The sequence below is a fragment of the Microchirus variegatus genome (genome assembly GCF_963457635.1).
Source record: "Microchirus variegatus genome assembly, chromosome: 3".
Taxonomy (NCBI): Eukaryota; Metazoa; Chordata; class Actinopteri; order Pleuronectiformes; family Soleidae; genus Microchirus; species Microchirus variegatus.
Genome location: NC_139804.1, coordinates 27,061,647 through 27,088,863, shown reverse-complemented (window position 1 = coordinate 27,088,863; position 27,217 = coordinate 27,061,647). Strand labels below are relative to the sequence as shown.

Below are 27,217 nucleotides of genomic sequence, written 5' to 3'. Positions count from 1 at the left end.
CTTGTCTGGAGCAGGGCTGGAAGTTTTCTCGGAGAAGTCGGGAAACGACTCGATTTCAACCCCGGTGTAAAGGGCTGTGGCCATGGCCGGGGGTGGTGGTGGAGGTGCTGGCGGTGTCTCTCCGTTGGGGCCCGCGCCGCCGATGTGGTATCACCGGGACCTGAGTCGAGCTGCGGCCGAGGAGCTGCTCGCCCGGGCCGGTAGAGACGGTAGCTTCCTCGTGCGGGACAGCGAGAGCGTCAACGGAGCCTACGCTTTGTGCGTACTGTAAGTAACTTTATCAACGCAGAAAAGAAACGCTTGTTTGAAATGGAGTGCTGTGCACGGCCCCATATTATTTTTCCAAGTACAGTTATTTTCCTGCCGGTAGTTTAGTTTAAACTGTATTTTTGGTTCATAGTTAGCACTCGTGCCTTCAGGCTCTTGGCTTTTGTGTTAAAGTCACTGCCAGGCCTGTTATTATTCTGTTTTCTCCAGGCTGTACACACACTTTACTGCAGCAGCAGAAGCAGCAGCAGACTGCAATGTATGTGATTCAATTTCGAGACAATCACAAAATATGATATTATGGCGCTAAAAAGTTTTAGAAGTTGACTGTGGTGAATTGACTTGGGATAAAATAGTACATTTTTCTCCAGTGATTGGATAATGCTGTCTACCTCGCCAAAATACAGTCCTAGTGGTTTATTTTGAAGGGGCCACAAGGGGAAGCAGCATCTTTTCAGTCATCCCATGATCTGATGTATAACAATGGCTTTGTTTTGTTTTTGCACTTTAAAAGTGTCATTAACAATGTATCCTTAGCAATATGTTTATCTAACATAACATTTACTAACATTATAAGTCTTTGTTTTTTTTGGTAATGTGAGTTTTTGCAAAAACTCTTTGGGACTTTTTGGCAACATAAGTAATCCTTTTGGTAACACCAGCAACATGCTTTTATTATTCAGATTCATAGCGTCCTATACCTGATGTAATCAAATTGTACCAGTTGAAGCCTGCTTAAGCCAATGTTTAACAAACAGGCAACCCCATTTGTTTACTTTCCCCTGGGTGACAGTGAGTGGGTGAGAGACCGTCTGTCTGCCCAGCAGTGAAACTCCTGTATTGCATAGAATCTGCAGGGCTGTCTTCAGTCTGCTGCGCCTCTTTTACAGGGCACAGTGCTACAATGATGAAGCAGTCGGTGTGGCTGCAGAGTTGGATATATTCTCTTTACAGACACAGTGCGTCTTAAAATGACAATATTGTGAATGTAAGGACCCTGTAGTTAAGAGGGTGTTGCGGGGCCTGACATCCTCTTTGCTAATTGAAGTTATGGAAACACCCTCCATTTCACAACAGAGACTCTCCCACCATTTATCTTCATGACAGTTCAGAGAGACAATTCAACTTCAGTACTGAGATGGTACCAGCAGAACTGACAGTTAGGCAATCAAACGTGAACACTTTAAAACTACTACTGACCAAAACTACTCATCATGTCACTCTCAGCAACGATAGGCGATACTGATAGTGAAAGTGCAGTAAATGAAGCTGACACAATAGTTGTTGGTCAAACAAAACAAGCTCTTTGATTATCCAGTGCTACAAATATACAGTGTATTTCTGTACAGTTAGTGATGTTCGTATGTTGTGAAGACACTCTCTTTCTTGTCGTGTGCAAATGCAACAGATACTGTAGTTCTGCCATGTATTTGTCTACTTGTTAAAGAGATTTTTTTAAACACAATTGGCAAAGGTGGCTGCACTGCTCATTCATTTGTCTAGGCTAAGGGGAAGCAACATTCCTCACATCCATGCATCATCCATTTCCAGATTTATTCCTGCCTCCACCTCTCCCTTCCTCTCTCCTTTCACCTTTCAACTCATTGACTTTGCTTCATGTTAGGAAGTTTCCTTCATTAAAGTTAAACTTAGTATATACTAATAATAGTAGGATTTACTCAAAATATGGAGCGTTTATTGCTGGTATTTAGAAACCTGTATGTACTTGCGATTTACACACACAAAATAGTTAGGAATTTAACATTAATATTTACATTTTATCATGAATTTACTGTGTCATCATCCATATTCAAAATAACTGCTTTTATTATGCTTTTACAGTCACATAAATTGCCCATATGTATTTAGTTTTTAGTCAATGATCATTAGAATGTCAATTACTTACTTAATTACCCTATAACAAGGTGGCACATACTGTAGATGAAAGGATGAAAAAGTGTTGTCTGTGTACTGTGCATTTTTGTGTCTGTAGAACTGAACAAGTATTTCAACTATGACCATATTAATGATACAATTGAAACTTCACATACAGCCTCAGGATTAAAGATCATCTCACTTAAATGAAGTCAAATCTTAACTGTAGTCTACAGATAACACTGTTTCTACTTCAAAGAAAGTAATGCGTTCTTTCATAATACAGAGCAAAACACACTGTAATCGTCTCTCAGTCCCAACAATAATGAAAGATGTCACAAGTGATCCACTATTGACGAATACACACAATGAAATAAAAACAACAACACAGTCAATGCATTTACATGTGTGTTTAAAAGTCTGATTTTAGTCAGACTAAGACAATAATTTGGTTTTCTTAAAGTCATGTAAACACGTTAGTTTGACCAAATGGAGCTAGTCTTAGTCGGACAACCATACTTGGATAATGCGATACATAGTCCGATTACTCCTGCATGTATACGCTTAGTTGGACTGGAGTTGGACTTGGCGATCTGCGCATGCATTAAAAATGTCCCCCCCAATCTTTAAAGACATTTAAGCTGCAGCACTGTTGCCGCAATTCATACAGCAGCGTTGTACAGCAGGCACAAAACATAATGGGGGTCAACAGGAAAGTGATTAAATATTCACTGACTTATAGAGAGATACAGCGCCACCTATGGACGCGGAGTCAGACGTACACGGCCAATAAATCGATTTTCTCCGCATGTATAGAAGTTGTCCTTGTCTTAGTCCGACTACGACCATAGCTTGATTCAACTGTGCATGTAAACGTACTGACTGACTAATAATTAGTTAAGATTTTCTTTCACACTCCTGACCTTTAATTGGGGGGTTTTCCCAGGAGGTTACAGACAGTTAGTGGGTGATTTCTATGGATTTAAATTTGAAGTGGTTTGGAAACAATATGGCTTATGTATTGGAAATACATAACTCAAAAAAATCTAACATTAGTCTCATTATTTTTAAGATATTTTAATAGAAAATGTTACATATTAGATCTTTAAATGATCACAAATCACAGTAGAAAAAAACACCCTGTCAACAATAAGGTGGATCATTACTGTCGGATCAGTTTTGCAGAAGCAATTGACTGTCTGTTCCATACTGTATATAACACGGGACCAAAATTTTCCAACCTTTTTCTGAATCTTTACAGGAAAAATAATATGTTTAGACAGCACATTCATTTGTCAGATGTGTCAACATTTACTCATGTAAAGACAAAAATGTTCATGGAGTAACCTCTGAATCACCAGACACTGCTGATGTGAACTTTTGCTCTTCTCCTTTATCGCCAGAGTTCTTCTTCTTAACCCCACTTAACCTGAAATGTTATAAAAAATGATTGGAATTATGTATATGTAATTTTAGGTTATTTTTTATAAACCTAAAATTATGAAGGTTTATGCATCGTAAACAGATGTGCTCAGTTTAGGGCTGAATGATAGATAGGGTAAAAATGGCAATGCTTGTGTTAACATATTTTTTTAAGTGAAAAATGTACTTACTTAGAGAATTTAATATAAGGTGGAGTACCACTGTGAAAAAACTTACTCTAGTGCAAGATGAGAATTTAAAGATATGAGTCGTTTCAAACAATTCACAAATTGCAATTTAACTTTGCGATTTGGTATTTGTGTTGTTTGAAATTGTGATTTTGATTTGAAAAGTTGAATTGTTCCGTCCTAACCCAATGCTATGGCGGAGGTTTATCACACAGCTGTGCATATGATGATTTAACATGAGCACTAGCTCATCTTTACTCCTCTAAGGATCTTACCCTCAAAACCAACACATTCTAATTTTAACCTGAAAATGGCTACTGGACATTTTTCTTTCTTGGGCTTGCCTTGTGACTGGCAAACATAGACATGTTTACTTCCTTTTTGTGGAGAGGCCAGTGTTTTTAAAAAGTGTTTCCACTCTGCTGCTGTTTGAGAATAGACTGGTGAGACGATGCTGTAAGCAGTGGGACTGAGTCCCAGACCACTTTGTAATGCTTTGCCTTTCACTTCCTCTAACTTCAGTCCGTGGTCATCGGTTTTGGTGTTTGTGCTGACTTTAAAGGTAATTCCTTTGTAGGAAGTGACCTACATTTGACAATGAGCAAAGCAACTTAGTATGTCAAGTTGTTTTTATATGTCAATAAAGTTTTGGACATACACACAGTTAATGTGTGATTGAAATAATTCTGTAGCTTTTAATTGAATTGATGTTTGCTCAGAGTGACAGTGTAGAAGACATTACATCTCAACAACACAGTCCAAAGCTATTGTTCCTAAAAAAAATTCTGACGAAACAAAAACAATTCATTAATTAAACAAAACAGATGGCATTGCAAAATACATACAAACATTTTGTGGTTTTACATTTTTATAAAATTGTATATTAGTTTTATATTTTAGCATTTTGCAGGCAAGAAAATGCCACGTTCTAATAAGATTGTGTACACATTGCTGTGATGCATCCACACGCACATTAAGTTGTTGTCAACTTATTTCTTTCAGCACGTCTTAACATGTCAGGGATCAGGCATGGCCCTCTGTGCGTCTGTGTGCATTGGAAACTCTACAAATTGTAATGAAGACATTCCTCACAAGGAAAATGTGTGAATGGGTAGTTTGCGGTTGGTTTTTTTTAAAGTCAGGTTTGAGTTATTTATGAATGAGTGTGGAGAAGATTGTTTATGTTTATGTGCAGCAGCTTTTTACACTTTTACACAAGAGTATTAAAGTCAAAAATCTGTCAGGAAATGACACTAGCTTTTCTTCAACCACATTATCGTTTGTAATTAGGCTCAATAAAGGATATTTACATGATATGTAACATGGGAGCTGTCAGAGTTATAGTTCTCTTTGCATAGATGATTGTTGACAACACACACTCACACACATACAGGTTTGTGCAGCTATCCTTATAAGGACCCTGCATTGACTTCCATTTATTTGGACAGTGTAACCAAAGCATTATCTATAACCTTCACTGTGACCAGTTAATGTCCAACCCTAACCTTAACCTAACCACTATTCAAATCTTAGCTCAAAGGTGAGCTAAATCCTCTGTTTTTGTCTGATTAGGGCCAGGTTTTGGTCCCCAGGAGGACTAGTGGTCCTGACCAGTCTCTCTCTGTCTTTCTCTCCCTCTCTCTCTCTGTAGGTGTCTGTTCAGCTCCTTTCCCTGTTATAACGTTGCTGATACTAGAACAATAGTATTTACTTCCCGTAGCCTCAGAGAATCTCATGAATTGCCAACAGGAAGACACACACACACACACACATGCACACAGAGCTCTAAAGTGTAAGTTCATATTGTTCGTGTGGCCAGCTGAAAGAAAATGCTGCAGTTAGTAGTTTAAAACTCCCATTTTGTTTCACTTTGATGTGGTGAGTGCAGTCAGATAAAAGCATCGACGCCAGATCAAGCAAGCGCACAAATGGGACATCTAACAACACAACCACCACAGCAGGGAATCACTAATAAAGCGGAAGTATTCCAAAGGATAAATGCACTGTGAACAGCTTTTATATTCTGGTTACATTATAATTCATTTCCAGATGTACTAGAAACAACTTTATATCACTGGGATTTGCGTTTTGTGTTTTTTTGTTGTTGAAATAATTCATTTCGTCCAGTTCATGTTTTAGTTCCTGTAGGATACTGACATGGACAAGTCTGGAATAACTGCTTAGCGGCAAAAGGCAGGATGAATGGCTGACATGGATTTATCCTTCCACCCTTTTTATATTGTCTGATGCCTTAACACACATACGCACGTCCTGTAAATAAGCAGAAGAAAAAAACAGTGTTTTGCATAGGCTGCCATCCTAAACAGATGCACAACCATGGTGCGCACACACACACACAGTCTTACACCAGACATCCCCCACAACATTTGCCTGGCAAATTGGATATTTTGTGTCTGGTCCACTGAGCAGACAAAAATCATTGAACTCCAGCATGTAGCTGCGAGCACACAGTGGTGACTCTGCTGTCGTAAAACCCAAAGTCAGAGCATTGATCTGTGATTGGCTAATAACAACAAAAAAAGGGTCAGACAGTTCACATCTTTCAAGTTTGATAGACATTTATCGACCTGAAAGAAACGCATCATATTTTCTGGTTCCTGAAGGGTGAGATAATGTGTGTGCTTTGAATGTAACTTTACAACGTGCTGTATAAACTCTAGGTTCCGCTTTGATCCTCTCTACTGTTTCATGCTACTGTAAGAATAAAGCCTGGCCATTACTGTGACAGACAGCAACAGGTTGAAGTGTCTAAACCCCCTTGCTCTCATACAGTATATACATCAACATGCACCCTAACCCTCATAGATCAAGTACAAAAGTCTGTGTGTGTGTGTGCACTGAAATTTCTGAAATTAATTTTTTTTTTTCTTCTCTCACTTCTCTTTCCATCTCTCCATCCGTCTTCCCCCTTCTGTCCTGTTCTTTCTCTGCAGGTTTCAGAAGCACGTCCACACATACAGAATCCTCCCGGATGATGATGGATTTCTGGCTGTACAGGTACAGAGATTAAACTCACACAGTCTCATTTATACACACAGACCACTAAGGTTAAGTGTGTGCTGCAAAAACTGTATTTCCTTCAGTAGCAGCTGGCAGGCAGAGATGCTTTTGTTGGCTCTGAACCCCCCCCCATACTCTCTCACACACACAGACACACACACACACCAACAGCAGCTTCTTTGTGCCTTGTGCCCAACAGCTGTGAAGTCCTCACCACTTCCAGCAAGTCCACACACACACACGTCACGCACACACACACACACACCGCACGACTCAAAAACACGGTGCTGCAGACTGTCTGTGTGGCCACGTTACAAAGTCCTGTGACTCTAGAGACATTTTAAAAATTTGGCTTTGCTTCCTGGTGCTGAATTTGTTTGCAGGCCATGTTTACCAAAACAGTTCCTGGTTTGAATTATATTTAGACTATGGGGTCATATTTGCTTACATAACACTAAATGTAGAACAATAGGGGCCACCAGAGATTTCAGTGAAGCGACTACTTCTGGCCAAGCAGTTTGGATGTAACTGTTGTGTTCCTACCATGTAGACTATGACTCTCTACTCTCCCTTCTTTCTTTCAGACGTCTCAGGGCGTGCAGCCTAAGCGGTTTAAAACGTTACCAGAGTTAGTGTCGTTGTACCTGCAGCCGAGTCAGGGTCTGGTCACCACTCTTCTTTACACAGTGGACCGAGAGGAAACAGCTGTCACTGATGACAGAGACTACTCAGGTAGCTGTAGAGTCTACTCTACTCTCAGTGACCTCCCCTGCTGTGTCACACACTCACTCTCCTTTTGTACTATTGGTAGATGGGGAGGATGAGAAGCCACCGCTCCCACCTCGCTCTGCCTCAACTTCCACTCCCCCTGGACCAGAAACGCCAACAGACAGGTACAAAAATCCTTTTCAGGGCCAAATAATTCTTGCAACTAGAGGTTACGGAATTGGCCAGTGGTGCGCTCCTCCAAAACAACCCACTCTGTGTGGCTTTTTGTCCCATTTGTGTTTGAACCTCCAGCAGGAGCAAGACAAATCATTGAATACTGATTCAATGATTTTTTGACAAACCATGACACGGATGACTGAGAATCTACACAGACAGCTGTAGTGATGTAGGCTGGCAGAAGTGAAAACGGCAGTTGCCGTCCCAGTGTTACAGTGGTTTACAAGCACATCGTCCAATCTACGTAATACCCCTGCATCACTCATGGTTCCCACTAAGATGAGAAAATGTTCACAGTGATCTAAATATTGATGAACAAAATGTTTCAGCTGTAAATCTTTACTGATAATAAACTGTGAAAGCCAACTTTGCTTTACAGTTACACAGAAAATGTGACTGTGATTGGGTGTTCCCTTTGGAGTTCATAGAACTATTATTCACAAACACGCTAAAAATTTAGTATTTCCCAACAGTTGGATAGAACTATAGAATGACGTCAAAAGTGCCGAAATGTAAGCAGGAACAAATTATTTTTTGCCAGATTCATGCAATAATATTTGAGTGTGACACACACACACACACCCTCTGTCTACATATACTGTAGAGGAAAAGCCACATCCTGTTGAAATTGCTCACAGATGATACAAGGCTTATTAAAGTGTGAGGCCTGTCCTTTGTGTCTCCCCAAATGTGTGTGCTGTTAATAGATTAATAAATAATAATAGGTTTCTTTTTTTTTTACTGTGTGCGGTTTAAAAAAAACAAACAAAAAAACCCCGAAATAAATACATCTGATAACACTTAGACAAGTTCTCGACACCAATGTGACTTGAAGAGATTCTCAAACCAATGAGTGAAGTAACAGAAAATCCAGTCGGTCAGTTACTTCTATCACAGTTGTAGGTGAAATCAAAGCAGCAACATCCTTCATGATGGTAATTTTAATTACCATTAAATTTAATATTAATTTGCTAAAAATAGTGGAAAACTATCTTCAGATCAGAGTCAGTGAGTTGGCGTTACCTTTTCAGTTACACCTGAGATTTTGAACAGTCTGCTGGTTTAAATGTCAAAAATAAGGCTTGGCACGGGCGCGATTGTGGGTCATACAAATGCAGAAATTATAACAATACAATAACAATAAGTATATACTGTAGTTTTAAAACTTAGACATCTGGCCCTCTGCCATGTCACATGGTTACTGAGCATATGTATCAATTCCAAGGCAGGGCTGACATACAGTCAGCTAATTAAAAAAATCCTGACTGCACAGATGAAGTGTTTACAGACGGCCATTGATTGTACCATACTATGTAAGTATTGGTTGTGTAGTGGCCCATTGATCATTAATGTTAACATGGACATTGTTGTTTTAGTGCTCCAGCAGCTAACGGCCTGAGCACCATCTCTCATGAGTACCTGAAGGGCAGCTACGCTCTGGACCTTGAGGCGGTCAAACAGGGAGCCTCCTCCCTGCCTCACCTGAACAAGACACTAGTGGCCTCCTGCAAACGCCTTAATGGGTAAGTTTGACACATTAGTGCATATGAGGACACACGATCCACAGGTGCATGTCCTGAACGTTCTATTTGTTCTTTCTATGTACAGAATGGTATATGTTGCACATGTCAACACAGAGGAAAGAATAACCACTATATAGTTGAATTACATCCAGCACCTGTTATGTGTTAAGCCCTATCATATCACACGCCTGTGTGGCCTGATGCTATATACTATATATATACTATACTTGGTGTGTTGTACCTTGATGTTCTCCTCCAGGGAACAGAAGTTCTAGCATTAAGGCCTTTGCATATTACCAGTGATGAAAAAAAAAAAAAAGGAGGATAAAGCATTTGTGATTGGTTAGATGTGTACCAGTCAGTAGCTAGGGTTTTATATATATATATATATATATATATACTGTATATATATATAAATATACATATATATATAAACTTGTGATCAAGTAAATGTTGCTCTGCAAAATCTTGTTGCTGAAGTGAACGCTCTAATTAAATGTACAGGTTATAAAATGATGCTTCATGTGCTTTTATTGCATGAAAAAGCACACAAAAGCATTTATTAATTTCTCTTTTTTTTCTCGTCACCAGGGAGGTAGATAAGGTTCTGTCTGGTCTGGAGATTCTGTCTAAAGTTTTTGATCAACAGAGTGCCTTTATGGTTTCCAAGATGATCCAGCAGGTACAGCATGTACCGTTTTTTTTTTGTTTTTTTTTAATGCTGATAACAGTACAGTTCCTTGGTATAAACAGGACAACATTACATTCTTTGTCATATTCTGTGTCATACAGTAAAATTTTAGTTGTCATTTTTACAGTCGTAGAACAAGACTGTGCTACATTCCTGCTTCACTCTCACCGTAAATCTTACTCAGACTGACACATGCAAATAAAAGCATTTGTTCTGCTTATCACAGTCTCTAATGCTCACTTTGAATGTTCAGTTTGTCACAGCAGAATATGAATTCAGTTTCACAGATTATAGTGGGAAATTAAAACGTAGTGTCCCGAAGTAACAACTGCATATGTTTGTTTGTGTCTTGCAAAAATAATAAAGCCCCTTGTGTAATAGATAAGACAGAGAATTTAGTTTAGCAGATCTTTGGTTTTTCTCTAGTCATCTAGGGTCAGCTTTGGTAGACTTTGTGAAGCTACATACTTGTATATATATGATGCTGTTGAATTATCTTATTATATCTCAAGGGAGGACTAGCACAGTATTGCTTCTGTTTTTCCAGTGTATTTTCATTTACTTCTGCAGTGCCCATAGTATTTTCAGACACTAGTTTTAAATTTCCTGATGAATACAAAGAACAGACTCGGAACCTCTGATGCTCCACCAAATCACTTTTATAATAAGTAACTGAAATAAAAAGAAGCCATGGAAACAATCTGTACTGTAAATCACTGTTTGCTTTGCAATTGTTTCTATATCTCCACATTTTTCTGCATGAAATGTATCATCTTTTTGCTCCTTTAAGACTGTCTTACAACATTTTTTTTAACCTCCATCAGTCAGTGAATCAGGGTGGAGACCAGGAGTTGGAGAACCTTGTGACCAAACTGGCAATTCTCAAAGACCTGCTGTCTTCCATAGAGAAGAAGGTACACTCATTCAGTCATGTGTAGGCCTCCACTCTCACACATGACATCGCTTTCTTTTATAGGCGGTCAGTTTAGATAACCCCCCCCCCCCCCTTCATATGACCATGACTCCAGGCTTGTGTGTGTGTGGGTGGAGGGGGGGGTTAGATGGTTGGAAGAGACACAGATGGATTGAATGATCTTCTTGCCATGTGTCTGTGTGCTGATGCAACCTGTGTGAGTGTTTTAATGGTGTGTAACACTCAGGATGTCATGGCGGGGAGAGGATGTGTCGTGGTGTAGTGCATCACAGTTATGTTTATAAGGAGGGGCTTCAGCTGGCCGCGCTGGAAATGCAATCAAGCAATGTTTCTTTGATTCATGTGGTATCACTGGGTTCACCTCCTTTGCCCCCCTGTAAGATCTCACACAGGAAATGGAAACCCAATACAGTCATTTTAGCTAAAATGTACCTCAGTGTCTTTTATTTTTCAATGTCCAATGTTTCTTTCCTGCTTACACTGTTTTTTGTCATACCTCCCCTCAGGCTCTGAAAGCTCTTCAAGACATGAGTCTGTCTTCGCCATGCTCCCTTCCTCCTCTCTCAATGCGTCACAGCAAAGCGATCCCCGTGCAGGCCTTTGAGGTATGCATGTCATCACAAATGTATGTAACGCTCACATCAGTGGTCTCTGAGCCAAATGATCCTTTGAGACATTTATTAATTTTTTATTTTTCATACATGACAACAAAATCTAAGGAGAAGATCAATTTGTCAGGTGTTATTTCAGTTTAATTAAAGAAATGGTGAGATAAGTTTTGTTGTTGTTTTTAAAGAGTGAATGAACTGAAATTAAAGTGCAGTAGGAGGAGTGGCCGTGAAGTCAAGTAACATGATGTGAGAAGAAAGGAATTCTTGTAATGCTCTTCCTGTAGCAGTGACAGTGACATATTTAATGGTATTAATCACTTTTCATAACTCATTCCTACTTATTAAGTGTGCACAAGTAAGTGAGCATAACTTAGAATAGAATAGAATGCCGTTTATTGTCATTATACAGTGTACAACGAGATTTGTTTAGTTTTCAGAAGTTTATAGTTTGTGACTCAAACGCATAGAATGAGGTTATGAAAGAGAAAGGTAGGTACAATATAAGATGAATGGATAGTCACTGGTGATTTATGCAGAGGGATAAACGTCAGTGGGTGCACATTCACACACTGGGAGGCAGGTGACACAGAGGAAGAAGAGATGAATGATCAGAAACACAGGTTGGCTGTCAAGTCTGCAGTCTCAGCAGTTTCCTGTTTCATAGGAACAGAGAGCAAATGACTTCTCCCCCCTTCTCGAGAAACGATGTTCTGTGTCTTTTTGTTGGAAGTGCAAATGCGATAGATTCAGAGGTGTAATAACAAAACCTAAGTTACAAACAGCCTTTAAATCTGCAACCAAATAAACATCGAGACACTGTGTGAATATCAAAATTCCAGCTCTCATGTAACTTTCGTTTCTGTTGTTAATGAGAAATGGGTCCACCAACTTCACTCTGAAGACATCTAGTGGTGTCACGATTTAATGACTGACAAAATGACCTCTATCGTCACAAACTGTGTGAGGCGTCACATGTGTTTGCCGTGCGTGTAATCCTTTGTGTCTGCTCCGTTACTTCCAGGTAAAGCTGGACGTTTACCTGGCAGAACTGACAAAGATAGGAAAGAGTCAGAAATATACTCTGTCTGTGGACGTGGAGGGAGGACGACTGGTCGTGATGAAGAAGGTGAAGGACAGCCAAGAGGACTGGACCACCTTCACTCATGACAAAAGTGAGAACCGTCCACAGAAACAGTGTTTTCTGAACTGTGAGATGAATACAAGTTAGAAGATAACAACTCCCACATTCATAAAATTACATTTTTAATGTGAAATAGTTGCTAGTAAAAAGAGTAACATTGAAATCAAACAACAGAACTTGTGTGCATGACCTGTGTCCTTGTGTGCATGAATAATTTTTTTAACATCATAATGGCATAATGAAAGTTTAACTAGTATCAACTGGAAGGACCTGTTTTGACAAAAACTTCCAGCCATTTGTACGGTTGGTTGGAATAATGTGTGTGTGTGTGTGTGTGTGTGTGTGTGTCTGTGTGTGTGTTTTCCCTATTTATTTAGCAGAGGTGAAGTGGCTCACCTCTGCTACACAACAAGAAACCTTGAGCAATGTGTCAGATTTCACTGTATCTTCGCATGACAATGATCGTAAAGTCTCTAGACTCAAGAAACGGAGATTAAATGTATTTACTATGGATGTAAGTCTTATGTAATACAGTATTGGATGGCGTCTGTGTAACCGTTGAGGAAAACTATGACTTCTATTTTGTTCGGTTTATTTCTTGACTTTTCACATGTCTTTATCTTGAACTACCCCCTCTCTAATTCACCGTCTTCTGATTGTCTCTTCCAGTACGTCAGCTGATCAAGTCTCAGCGGGTGCAGAATAAACTGGGCATTGTTTTTGAGAAGGAGAAGGACAAGAGCCAGAGGAAAGACTTCATCTTTGCCAGTGCCAAGGTCTGCTCTCAGACAAACACACACACACACACATACTCACACATGCAGGTTTGCGCAGCTATTCTTCCTCGGATGCTGCATTATCCACAAGTAACTTTAACTTAATCACAATTCAAATATCAGGCAAAAATGTAACCAGTCAGAAAATGTCAGAAAGAGATAACAGATATACGATTACACAAATATTATGCTTGAGTGATTTTTTTCTCTACCGTTGTCTTTACATACATACAAAAAAACACCAGAACAAGTGCAAAGGTGTAGATTTAAATAGTAAAGAACACCATTTTGCAAAAATGCCATCCATATGCATATTTACAGTCATTCTAAAGATGAGTATAAAAATATCCAAATGAAATACACAGAGACTCTTTCAGTTAAAGGGATTCACACACATTTGCATACTAAGATGCATTCAAATGTTATGAATCGATTAAAATAGAATAGAATAGAATATGAATCTGTGTTGTGTCCACTTGTGTGGGAACTTGACTGAGGCTGCCAAGCAGATCACGGGGTTCTGTGTCACAGGATGCAGGGCATTTATTAAGTTGAACATAAATGCTTTCTCTGCATGGAACTCAAATATCATGCCTTTTTAAAGCCAAAAAATAAACATTGTGTGTCTCTGTGTGTGTTTTAGAAGCGGGAGGCATTTTGCCAGCTGCTACAGCTAATGAAGAACAAACATTCCAACCAGGATGAGCCAGACATGATTTCCATCTTCATAGGCTCCTGGAATATGGGTAAGACATACACGCCAACATTGGTTTACAGCAGGTACTATAGACATGTTTTTATGCCAGAAATTAACGACTAAAATCACTTTTTTTTTTGCAGGCTCAGTGCCTCACCCTAAGTCTGTGTCCTCGTGGGTGCTGTGCCGCGGCCTCGGAAAGACTCTGGACGAGATGACGGTCGCCATCCCTCATGACCTTTATGTGTTTGGAACTCAAGAGAACTCGGTGTGTGATCGGGAGTGGGTGGAGTCACTACGCGCCATGTTGAAAGAGCAGACAGAGCTGGATTATAAACCGGTGAGGAAAGCAGACAAAACAAAACAAAGATTTTGTAAAAACATTTAATCTTATTTGTGCTTTCTCACCCTTTTTCTATTGGTATGAAGAAACATTAGTTTGTCAAGGCTACATAGGATGGCTTGGCTGTCGAGCGTGGAAATCCCTTCCATTGGTTCTTCATTGTGGATGTTTTTGTTTCTAGATTGCAGTGCAGACTCTGTGGAACATTAAGATTGCTGTGTTGGTGAAACCTGAACATGAAAATCGAATTAGCCACGTGGTAATGTCCAGCGTCAAAACAGGCATCGCCAACACACTGGGTAACTATTCTGCTCATCCTTTTTCATTTAAAACAAAAGACAGAGACAAATATTAATGTTTCTTACTGCTTCTTTTAAATATGAATAGTAAATATTTGTTTAAGGAAATAAGCATTGCATTTTCTTCATAGCATGTCGGGGTTTTAAGTCATTTGTTTAATTTAACAGGGGAAAAAATACTATGTGCACACACTAATGCTTGCCACTTTTCTGTTCTTGATTATATTATATTTTCATGTTTGACTTGTTTCATAGGTAACAAAGGAGCTGTCGGCGTGTCCTTCATGTTCAATGGAACATCATTCGGTTTTGTGAATTGTCACTTGACGTCAGGGAACGAGAAGATTGCCAGGTACTTTCCACTATTTGTGTATTGCTCATTTTGTGAACTATTATTTGCTTTTGTGGTTCATGAATTTGTAATTTCACAGTGTATCAGAAAACATATCACACTCACACATGTGTGCTCTGTGACTCCTGCAGGAGAAACCAGAACTACCTTGATATCCTGCGGCTCCTGTCTCTTGGAGACAAACAGCTAAGCTCCTTTGACATCTCACTGCGCTTCACACACCTGTTCTGGCTGGGAGACCTCAACTATAGGCTGGATATGGACATACAGGTGGAGGAGGAGATCTCTGTCACACACACATAAATAGACATTCACAGATTAAACAAAGTAATATGAGTTTATGAGTTGATTTGTTATATGCTACCTTACATGTGCTCGCAGGAGATCTTAAACTACATCAACAGGAAGGAGTTTGAGCCTTTGCTGAAAGTGGACCAGCTCAACCTGGAGAGGGAGAAGAACAAAGTCTTCCTACGCTTCGGTTAGTACGCCATGATACGGTTACTAGTTACTTCCTGTCATTGTGAGTAAGAACTTAATGTATGTGTAGGAAGAAAAACAACAACAAAAAAAAAGACCATGGTGACCCCATCTGACAAAGCAATGTGTGTCAACTTGTTTGCAGCGGAGGAGGAGATCTCATTCCCGCCCACCTACCGCTATGAACGTGGCTCGAGGGACACGTATGTTTGGCAGAAGCAGAAAGCCACAGGGGTACGTTAATGTAAACACCATCATGGATGGTCTTTGTCCAAATTATTGTTGCAAATACTCAACAACTCCTATTTTTATAAGTCATATCAACGTCCTTTGCTTGTGTTCCCAGATGAGGACAAATGTTCCCTCCTGGTGTGACAGGACCCTGTGGAAATCATACCCAGAGACACATATTGTCTGTAACTCCTATGGTGGGACTCTTTTTTTTTTTTTAATTATTATTTTTTTTAATTTAACAATTGTATAAACATCCATATATGGTGTTTAGTGCTGTTAATGTGACCATCTTTTGAGGACATGCTCTTTTTGTTCTTCAGGCTGTACAGACGACATTGTGACCAGTGATCACTCGCCTATCTTCGCTACGTTTGAAGTGGGAGTGACCTCCCAGTTTGTTTCTAAGAAAGGTACAAAGTGGAATTCTTCACAATGTACAAGGACATCACAGCTGTGCTTCTTCGGAGAGGGGGAGCAGAGCTGGGCCTTCACAGCAACCCCCAATCTTTAATTTATATGTCGCAACATACAACCACAATATTTATTTTTCTAATTGTTAAAATTCCATTTAAAAATAGTTAAGCGGTAGAGCTTCCCAGATTCACTCAGCTCGGCTTCCCCGCTCTCTCCCTGACAGGTTTATGCAGCTTTTCTTCTTAGGACACTGCATTGACCTCCATTCATCTGGACAGCCTAAACAAAGCGTTATCACTAACCTTAACCATAACTAGTGAATGGCTAACCCTAACTTTAACCACAATTCAAATATTAGACCAAAAACTTAACTCCTGGACCTGACAAACTCCTGGTCAGTGTTTCCGCTAGGAAAGATCCTAAAGAAATAACAAATACAAGAACATTTCTGCTTCACTCCTCTGCAAAATTTCAAATGTATAAGTAAAATATATTCTGCACCACCTACTCACATATTTCTCGTCATCTTTCCATTCTTCTCCTCCTCCACGCCCACCTCCTTCCTGTCCACCTGTTTCGGTCTAGGTCTGCCAAAGTCGTCAGAGCAGGCCTACATCGAGTTCGAGAGCATAGAGGCCATAGTGAAGACGGCGAGTAGAACCAAGTTCTTCATCGAGTTCTACTCGACGTGTCTGGAAGGTGAGATGAACATGTCTGCACTGGGGGTTACTCGCTTATTGTTCATAAAATATAAAAAACACACATCTTGAGCCCTTGAACCTAGAACTGATTTGTTCTCTACGGGAGAGTCTGAAATAGAGGAGTTACTGCAGTCTCTAAGTTGAGAAGGATATAATAAAAATGATATCTGTTTCTTCTTCTTACGTCCTCCACCCTCCCTCTCCATCTCAGGCAGTCAGTATACCTTTAAACCAGAATTTGAACCTGTACTGCATCCCCACCTTCCTGTCCAGCATGTGTACTCTTTGAACGAAATGCAATCGAAACATCTCCCTCCTCTTCTTCCTTCTCTTCTGTGCACCTTCTTACCCTTTGTCTCTGTTCCCCCCACTCTGCACCCTTTCTCTTTGTCTCTCTCCCTCATGTAGAGTTTAAGAAGAGCTACGAGAACGACAGTCAGAGCAGTGATAACGTCAACTTTTTGCGCGTGGGCTGGTCCAACAAGCAGCTGACGACACTCAAGCCTCTTCTGTCAGAGATCGAGTACCTTCAGGACCAACATCTGCTGCTAACCGTGAAATCAGTGGATGGATACGAATCATATGGTACAAAGAGAATGTTTGTTATGTGGCTGTGTATTTATTTCAACTCTTTGTTGACAACTACTGTGTGTGTATGTGTGTTTTCCCCTGTTAGGAGAGTGTGTGTTGGCTCTGAAGTCGATGATTGGCAGCACAGCTCAGCAGTTCCACACTTACTTGTCCCATCGTGGCGAGGAAACAGGAAATATCAGGGGGTCCATGAGGGTCAGAGTCCCCTCAGAAAGGATGGGAACCAGGGAGAGACTCTACGGTAACGCACTGCATTTTTTTGACACGTGCTTAGGAGAATTGAAGAGTAACTAAAGCTGCTTTCAGGCGCACTTAACTGTGGAGATCGTCTGAAGGGCCTGTGTTTGAAATGCAAATGCCTGCAGAAAACGCTCTGGAGATTTGCTTGCCAGCTTCCGGGAATAGCTCTTGTAAATAATATTAGCAGGAACAACAAGAAAATCCACAGGTAGTGAATGTGCAGGTGTCACTCCCTTGGCTGCACTGGAGATTGTCTGGCTGTGAATGCTTCTCACACAGACAGTGTTCAGTTGTCATATGAAGTTAATCCAGCGAAGATCGTACCTCCAAGAACCAAGGAGCAGTTGAGATGAATGAAAATGTTTCCTAATTTTCTCCATCATTGTTGTTGCATTTCAGAGTGGATAAGTGTGGACAAGGATGACTTGGACAAGGGTGGACCTAAAGGGAAATCCAATGTGGTATCCAGAGTGGGACATGAATATGTCAAGTCAGTACACTGCTCTTCTTTTTAGTTTTTTCTTCCAAGTCATTTTATTGATATTTATACATAGAAAGATTGTGTACAAAGTACATCAATTGAGAATATAGAGCCCCGTCCCTGCAAAAATATGTACACTGTACCATTCAAGAGTCTAGTATTGATCGAACATGTATGTAACCACTTTACACTGTATATTACATGCATCACTTACGTATCAAAATTACATATATATATATATAATATAATCTTGCTTAAACAAAACAGTATGATACATAAGTAAATTTAAGTATTTTTAACTTTATTAAAAACACAGGAGAATATTCTGTATACACATTTATTGGATGTTTTGTATTGTTTGTGTATGAACTCCTTGCACTTTGTGTTTTTAAACATTATTTCTATATTTATTTATTGTTTACTTTTGTATTTTTACCCATGTATCGAGTATTTTCGCCTTCATTTTTCCGTTGTGTCCAACCTGCAGGCCATCTGTGGTTCGCAAACAGTTGGGAGAGCTGGGTAAGGTCAGTGAGGAGGGAGAGAGGATCGGCAAGGAGGAAACTGCTGCAAGGTACAGGCACGTTTACGTACTTCAGAGTTCACACAGATACTTGTTTAATGTGGAAAGATCAACAGCTGAGTTGTGCTGTTTTCTGTGTTGCAAAGACCTAAGCAAGAAGCGCCTGACGGCGATTCGTCCATCAGCAAGAACAGCTACAATAATCCGGCCTACTACATCCTGGAGGGCGTTCCCAACCAGTCTGCAGCTGCGCTCTCACCTGAGCTTCTCCCATCTCCCACATCCACAAACCCCCAGGCAGCTAAAGCCCCCGTTCCTTCAGCAGGAACTCGAACCAAACCCACCTGTGTCGCCTTGGGACCATCTCACCCTCGCTCTCGACTCATGTCGGGACATCCGGTCCGTGCCATTAGCGAGGAAGGTTCTTCAGAGGACGATGGAGGCACTTGTGTGGTGGGAGCACAGGGTGGAGGCGTTGGAGGAACAGTGGGGAGCACACTCAATCGACCTCCACCTGATTTCCCCCCTCCTCCTCTTCCTAAAGGAGCCCTGGAGATGGTCACAGAGACCCCCTTCCCCAAACCGCGCCCTCTTTACCCAGACTTGGCCGAGGTCAGGATCCCGGCAGCCAGTCCTGGTGCCCCCCTGGGACTTGGAGAGGGTTTTAGAAGAGGTGGTGGTGGTGGTGGTGGTGGAGGAGGAGGGGGAGGTGGTGGAGGGGTGGGAGGAATTGGAGCAGGGGTGCTGGATGATCAGTCATGCTCTGTGCTCCAGATGGCAAAGACATTGAGTGAGAGTGAGTTTCCTGGGCAGCCTCCACGCGCTCCCTCAGCACCACCTCCTCTCAGGGTGCAACCCATGGGTTTTGCTTTGGGTCTGGACGCCTGCCGCACCTTCCCACCCAGAAATCCCATCACGGAGATCATCGCAGAGGACATGCCTGAGGAGGTGGGTGACTCATCCTGTTTGCTTCCCAAAGTGTGGGCCATGGCCCTCTTGTGGGCCTTTAGGGTACTGCAGAGGTCATTAAAAATGAATCGTAAATCATTTGAATTATGGGCAATTTAATGACGTACCATAAACATATTGCATATTAATTACATTTGACTGATGAACCGAGGAGTTGGATATTTGTGTTTCCCTCTTGGGGTGAATAAACATAAAGACTAAAATGTGGTTGTATTACCAATCTGACTTTTGTTGCTATATCTAGTTTGGAAGCTGTAATCTAAATGTTCCTACAGACGTTTTTGCCATTTCTGTATTTTTCGTTGATCCTGTTACATGTGACGTTTCCTCTGTCCAGGGACTTTGGGCCAGCAGTAGTTCGTCTTTGTCCGTAGGCGAATCATCAGTGGGAGAGTGGCTGCAAAGATTGGGACTGGAGCAGTATGAGCAGGGGCTTCTACACAATGGCTGGGATGACCTGGAATTCCTCAGGTACAGTGCAAAGATTAGAGCAGGGGTGTCAAACTCATTTTCACTGAGGGCCACATCAGCATAATGGTTTCCCTCAAAGGGCCAGATGTAACCGTCATACAGAATAAATGTAACTAAATGTAACCAAATATAATGTAAAATAAAGGTAACTACTCCGTAACATATTGCTAAATAACTTTTTGTATTTATTACTTATTCAATTTCACTCGTTGCATGATACATTTACAATGATACACTGCGATCTGATGGCGGTGCAGTCACTTTGTGGGTAACACAATTGCCATGCATTGTGGGAAATGTAGTTTATGTCAATGCACGCCTTAAAGCACCATAGACCTATTTTGACGCAGATTTTTGAGACCAATTAATCACGTGGCGGGCCACATCTGGCCCCCGGGCCTTGAGTTTGACACATGTGGATTAGATTGTTAAAAATAAGAGGTTTCACAGTCTCCAACTTAAGGATTGAAAAATAAACATCTGCTGTTATTAATGTAAATTAAACCTTCACTTTTCTGGGGGGTTTTTTTACATCTTGTTTTGTTTTTCCAGTGACATCACAGAGGAGGACTTGGAGGAGGCGGGAGTGCTCGACCCCGCCCACAAACGAGTCCTGCTGGAGAGTCTTCGACAGCAGCAACAGACATAAAAACTTTATCAAGCTGTTTCTGTGACTGGTCCAAACCGGCCTGGTGCTGCACCAGGTCCCTGAAAAAGGCCAAATCTCAGCTGAACTGAACTGAACTGAACTGAGCTGGAATGTGCCAATTTAAGCCAGACTGTGCCTTCTGAGAGAAATTGCACTCCGTTTCTACTTTAAAAAAAACAAAAAAACACTTGTTTAAAGCACCGTCCTTTTTTTTCACTCGTACTGTATGCATGTTGTTGTCGACGTCGCGGAGGTGGCCTTATTTAATGAGAATCATTTCAGTCCTTAATGCATCATTGCCCAACCCTGAGCTGTACAACTAGTGAGAAGAAGTTGGATTTCAGGTCAGACAGAACTGAAGATGCCATATTCACATGTTGCATCCTCATTTCTGACCTATACTATCTTTTTTTGGTCCAGAGAAATCTTAAATTGAGGAGTCAAGTTCTGGGAATTGAGAAGTTTCCCACTTTTTAGTTAAAAGCAGAATGAAACCAGGGGCGTTTTACAAGAAAGAAACAAGAGCTTTTTTTTTCCAACTTGCTGCCCTTAAATCAAACTCTTTTATCAATACTGTGTTTTTCCTCAGAGTCTCAGGTTTTTGTTTTGTTTGTTTGCTCTCACGTTTGGGAAACTATGTGGGAATTGTTGGAGAGCACTCAGGAGTAAATATCAACCCACAGCTCTGTGTGATGGAGGTGAACGGGAAGCTGTGACGGGAGAGTAGAGGAGAGATGTCCCTTTGTACTATTGTGGTGAAATTTGGACCGCTTTTACTCAAACAGTGGCTTTTATTATCTCTGTTTAGCTGTGTGTTTTTAAGGTCTAATTTTTTGTTTAAAGATAAAGGGAATATATATATATATATATATATATATATATATATGTCACTGCTGGAGCTTCAAGCACTCATTTCACCACACTCAACATGGACAGTTTTTAGAAGGAGAAATAAATGTATTTGCTTGGTCAGATCAGACAACAGTCGTAGTTAAGGCAATAACATTACTTCCTTTACTGGAGGTAATAGAAGCTTCAACAAAATGAGAAAAAAACAACTTTCCTGCTCACACTGAGTGAGGACATTAAATCTCAATGTACTTCCCATCTTTTCCTCCTATAATTTCAAACTAAATTGTACAGTGTTCTGGGATTTAGGTCGACATTGACGTAGCCAAGTAGATGAACTCTTGTTAGATTTCCTCAGCCATCATGTCTGTGAGAATCCTTTCCTTTTCCTGTTGTATGGTGTAGACATTTTTCTGACCTAGTCACATGATGTGTTTTGGAAGCAGGGAAGAAGAAGTCAATACCCATAATACATTAGAAACAGAAAAACTGATTTCTGTTCTCTGATTGGCCAGCAGGTGGTGCTACTACACCTTATCAGCAGATGCTGACTGGAGACAGTAGGAAAAGACACAACCAAGTAGCTCTTCTCAGTTTGTTTTCTTGTCTTTTACATGTGATACAGTGCCTTCATTTGTTAATTAATTTAAGTCTTCTGTTCTCCTCCGCCTTTCTGTCAAGCTGTAAATCCAGTTAATTGTTGTTTTCAAATACCTATAACAAGGTGAATCACACCAGATATTTTTGACTTCATTAAACCATTTATTGTTGTCCCAAAATACATTGTTTTTGGAGGGGATAAAGAGCGGTTTCATTCACTATGTTCGCTCTTTTACTGGTGTCCTATATTGTGCCTCATCTTTTAACAGCCAGACTCCCCTGTTTGTTGTCCTTTTTAAACCTTGTTGGTCTTTTATTTGTGTTCTCAGTGTCCTGTGTGTGTGCGTGTGTGTGTGTGTGTGAGAGAGAGACAGAGAGTGTATGTTTGTATTTGTCTTCATGAGTGGAAAAAAAAACATGTTGCTGTTTCTATTTTCCTTGTCAGACTCCTGTTTATCTTGTTCCTTCATATAGTCTCCTGTTTTTTGGTGTGTTAACTTAATGCAATTTGTTCACCCATGTTGTTTTTTTGTTTTGCTTTGTTCAATTAAAATCTAATATCTTTCCTTATTTTATAAAAATGCAAATCTTCTTGTTTTTGTCGTCTACAGGGAAAGATGTAAACCGATGTGAGCTGCAGATCTGCCTCAGAGAGGGAAAGAGTGTGTGTGTATAGGGTAAAATGTGTTATTTATATGTTAATTGAAGCACATTTTCAGAAGCCCTGTTTCCTCAAAAGTCTACGAAAACTGCTCTGTGAGTTTGCAACGACACACACACACACCCAACACTCGCACACAAGAAACCACATGGTCAAAGGGGGTAGTGATTCAGTAATGTAGATTTATTAGAATATTCAGAGTAGTGCTATAACTTCTCATTCACTAGAGTCGATTTATAGTTTCCATGGACGTGTCGGACCTGTGAGACCGATGCTCTTCGATGAAATCAACCTGTAAAGCAACGTGTGAGATGAGAAACAAAAAAGGCTACCTAATATTTATATTACTAATTACAGAATGTACACTTACAGAATTTTTATGGCGCACTTCAAAAGAAATAGGCGTGTGTTCTCACAGATATAATAAAAATATTAATAAATACATGTTGTTTTTTTTTACCCTTTTTTAGTAGAGTTCCAGAGTAAATCATCCCACCCCCACCCAAAAAACAGATGTTTTTGAAAGAAAGAAAGTAGGGACAGCTGAGAGAATAACATGAATGAACATACAGTAGAAAACTCACTGTATGTGTGTTAAATTGACCACTTGATCAAGTTTGTGTCATGTTGCATGTTGTTGTTTGTTTGTCAGAGCTGCAGGAGAGGAGTTAAGTGACTGACTTGTTGGGAGTTCACGGCACATAAACTGCAACATGAAGCTGAGACTCGTTGGTTCCCATCAATCCAGCGGGAAACAGACGGGAAACCAAGCTGCAGTATCAATGATGCCAACTCTGCGATCATGTTTTCTTCTTCACCCGACAGTGCTGGAAACTGCAGGACATGTGAGTCAAACTGAGTTCCCACTGTTCGACATAGTGAAAGGCATGATGGGATTGTAAACCCTGGAGGAGAGGGGTCACGTTGGAGTCAGGACTTGATACAGTTGAGATGGAGGAGGGGATGATGTATTGTTCTGGGTTGGTTTCCTGTCTGGACCCAGCTTCTCTAATTGGATTTTTTTGGTTGGCCTCTTATTGGCTCGGCAAACAGATTTAGTGGGGGGGGGGTGTTCCTGTGTGTCAGGGGGGCTTATGGGAAGTTTGTGCTTGTGGATGTTTGGATTTCTGCTCTGCATTTGTACCTGACTGCCATGCTCATCAGCTATGGCTGTCCCAAGTGCTCCGAGCCGAGGCTGTGTGTGTGTGTGTGTGTGTGTGTGTGTTGTGGAAATGCAGTGAGTGTGTGGGAATGTGAAGGCAAGCGTGCAGTAGAAATACCATAGAGGAAGGAGAGTGTGTTGTGTTTGTATGCGTCTGGAGTCAAAAACATTCAGATGAAGTTGGAGTGGAAACACAAAATGTCCTGTGAAGGTTTTTCAGTAACAGTTTTAAGTACATGAAGAGTTTAACATCATTAAATAGAGTCTGAGGAAGAGAGACTTCTGGTCCAGGTAGAGTTTTGGCCGATATAATGGGCACAGTTGCATAATGCTGTGGGCAGAGAGATGGTGGCCAGACTTTTGACTTCATTACCTGTGTTTTGAGTTGATGTGCCAGGATGGTTTTCAGAGAGGAGTTAATGACCTGGCTGGACTAACAGCACAGAGTACCAGTGAAGTCACTGCTATAACTGGGAGCTAAAGTTCTGACTCTCGCGAAAGCCAGAAGCTCTTCTCGCTGCTCCAGTCCACCACATTATGTCTGTTTGACTTGTTCCTCTTTTCCTCTGTGCTTTAGAACAGGTTCGTCTTGATGGCGGGGTTGGGTTTTCTGTGGAAGGAGGACAGGACTCCAGCAAAAGGCCCGGTCATACTGTCCGCTGGCTGCCAGGCCTTCAGAATCTCCTGAGTCTGGGCAGCAGGCTGGGCCACTGCAGGGTTGGATGGGCCCAGGCTGGACCAGTTGGGCGCCTTCAGCCCCTGCAGGACTGGAGAGCTGGAGGTGTTGACGTAGCCACTGTTTACAGGAGCCGGGCTTGGGCTCAGGCTGGCGGGGCTGCCCAGGTTCCCGTTGGCTGAGCCCGGCAGGGAGGCCGTGCTGTCAGGTGTGGGGCTGCAGGTGGACTCTTTGGACTCATCATCGTCTGATGAAGATCTTGTCTCTCCGCCTTTCTTCCCTCCAGAGCTGGTGCTGCTGCTGCCCGTGGCGCCATTAGAGTTGTTGGCTTTGGCGTTGGCTGCACGCTCCTGTTTACGGAACTTGGCACGTCTGTTCTGAAACCACACCTGCTCACACACAGACACACACAGGTATGTTAGTATTTGATGAATTACACCAAGCTTTAGGATCATTTTTATGTCACATTGTGGTTTGCAGATGTTGTTTCTCTGACTGTTGTTTCTGAGCCTTAATGCAAAAAAAATTCAAATAAAATAAAAACAAAAGGCCTGTTCCTCTCACCTGCACCCGGGCCTCAGTCAGGTCTATCTTCAGCGCCAGCTCCTCGCGCGTGTAGATGTCTGGATAGTGCGTCTCCGCGAACACTCGCTCCAGCTCCTTCAGCTGAGAGCTGGTGAAGGTGGTTCTGATGCGCCGCTGCTTCCGCTTCTCGTTCAGGCCGGAGGGATCCGAGAAAAACTTGTAAGGAACTGCGAGGAGACACGTATAGTTCCGGTTAAGAGATTTAAACGTATAAGGAAATAACGTAAAAGAAAAGCGCGACAATGTGTTAAAAACCACACAAAGGTTTTGCGTAAAATCTGCAGGTTCTTGCGCGTTCTCACAGACAGTGAATAGAAGAATTATCAGAATTATTTTTTTGGAAGGTGGACAAATAGATGGATACAATTATAATTAAATAATAAATTATAATTTAATAATAGCTATAATAATATTGATAATAAAAACGTCCTAATGAGAGCTGAAGGCCTGCAGGCCACATCAACAACGAAACCTTAACACGAAAACACACGTTTGGAATCATTTACACTGGTTCATTTGTTTTCTTTTCTTAAATAATAGTTAAAATAAAGGTTCCCTTATTTAAGCACAATTCGTCAATTTTTTTAAATGAATATACTTAAAATATTCGTTTAATCTGACGAATGTAGAAAATATTTTATACTAAAATAAACTCTGTATTTCGTGTGTACTAAATTAATTTGAAAATGATTGCATTTATGTCTCAATATCCACAAATCAATATTTCAGTTTATGCGTGAGTCTGTGAAAAATCGCACCAATCGGAATTTAATCTGAGCATAATAAAATATCAAACTTTCTGTTATTAAACGGGATTAAAATTGAACAACAATCACGGTATTTTATGATTTTGTGTTTGTGTGTGTGTGTGTGTGTGTGTGCGCAGTGATAAATTCTTCAAGACTGGGTTGTTTTTTCCTGTAGCTGTCAAACTTAATTTTTTTAGTGTATAATTTGAATCTATTATATCATATTATATTGACCTATAGTTATATAGTTATAGCCTATAGCAGTGGATACATCATTATTACAGGTGATGCCGTATAACACCAATAATAATCATATCACTTTAACAATAATATATAACTTTAATTTCATACATTTCTTTTCTTTTTCAATAATTATGATTTAATTTTTGTTTTTAACTCACGTATAATTGAAATGAAATGCATGTCAAACACGATGAAGCATTTATCTTCAAAGAAAACAGATTTTATGAAGGTGTCACAGCCTCTGATCTGTGTTACTGAAATCATTCCCCCCTGTTTTTTCAGATACGACTTCTTATCTCCGGGATTATTTCCCCCCTTTCCCCCGTGTTACCTGAGGTGTAGGGTGTGGGCTGGTGCTCCCGCAGCGCTCCCAGTGTGCAGCTGGCCGTGCTTAGCGGAGTGCAGCCCGGGTTGGAGAAAGGTCCGCTGCGGATCGGGTTGTACTGGAAGGAGCTGGCCTGGCTGCAGGAGCTGAAGTCCGCGTACGCCGACGCTTCCATGGCCGCCATGCAGGAGTCATAGGAGTTCAGGTAGGAGTAATCCATCTTATACATGGAGGAGAGCCGGTGCCAACACCGGTGTGTACACACAGCGAGGTGGATGAGGATGGAGAGAGAAGATGCTCACAGTTGCTCCTCTGTGTTTGTCCCAGCCACTGCGTAAAGACGCAAAGTCTCCCCAAAACTCTTCTTTTTTTGGTTTGTTTTTTTCACCGCAAATAATCCAGGCGTGTTTTTGTTTCCTTCTACACTTTACCTTCACTTCCCCTCAGTTTTATATCTCCCTTTCTGTCTCGTCTATCCCGTCTTCTTCTCTTCTGCTCCCTGGACTGTAGTTCTCTGTGCGCTCGCGCT

The 27,217-nt window shown here is 40.9% G+C and overlaps 2 protein-coding genes across 3 annotated transcripts; one reads left to right on the top strand and one right to left on the bottom strand.

The window, feature by feature from the left end:
* Positions 1 to 82: 82 nt before the first annotated feature.
* Positions 83 to 22,537, top strand: inppl1a (inositol polyphosphate phosphatase-like 1a; the record flags this gene model as incomplete). The annotated part of the gene is made up of 27 exons (XM_083887237.1): positions 83 to 267; positions 6,707 to 6,770; positions 7,358 to 7,505; positions 7,585 to 7,666; positions 9,095 to 9,241; positions 9,833 to 9,923; positions 10,757 to 10,846; positions 11,373 to 11,471; positions 12,499 to 12,649; positions 13,288 to 13,394; positions 14,038 to 14,140; positions 14,235 to 14,431; positions 14,616 to 14,733; positions 14,989 to 15,085; positions 15,217 to 15,355; positions 15,467 to 15,566; positions 15,711 to 15,799; positions 15,912 to 15,993; positions 16,120 to 16,209; positions 16,799 to 16,912; positions 17,323 to 17,499; positions 17,591 to 17,746; positions 18,145 to 18,235; positions 18,714 to 18,800; positions 18,896 to 19,697; positions 20,056 to 20,189; positions 20,742 to 22,537. The coding sequence occupies 27 exons, from the start codon at positions 83 to 85 to the stop codon at positions 20,836 to 20,838; spliced, it is 3,837 nt and encodes a 1,278-aa protein (XP_083743363.1). The 3' UTR covers positions 20,839 to 22,537.
* Positions 22,538 to 24,683: 2,146 nt separating this feature from the next.
* Positions 24,684 to 26,917, bottom strand: phox2a (paired like homeobox 2A; the record flags this gene model as incomplete). 2 transcript variants are annotated; one of them, XM_083886047.1, is made up of 3 exons in its annotated part: positions 24,684 to 25,199; positions 25,351 to 25,538; positions 26,695 to 26,917. In XM_083886047.1, the coding sequence occupies 3 exons, from the start codon at positions 26,915 to 26,917 to the stop codon at positions 24,684 to 24,686; spliced, it is 927 nt and encodes a 308-aa protein (XP_083742173.1). The 2 variants fall into 2 exon arrangements, with proteins under 2 accessions (XP_083742173.1, XP_083742174.1); XM_083886048.1 differs by having other exon boundaries at positions 24,684 to 25,175.
* Positions 26,918 to 27,217: the final 300 nt, after the last annotated feature.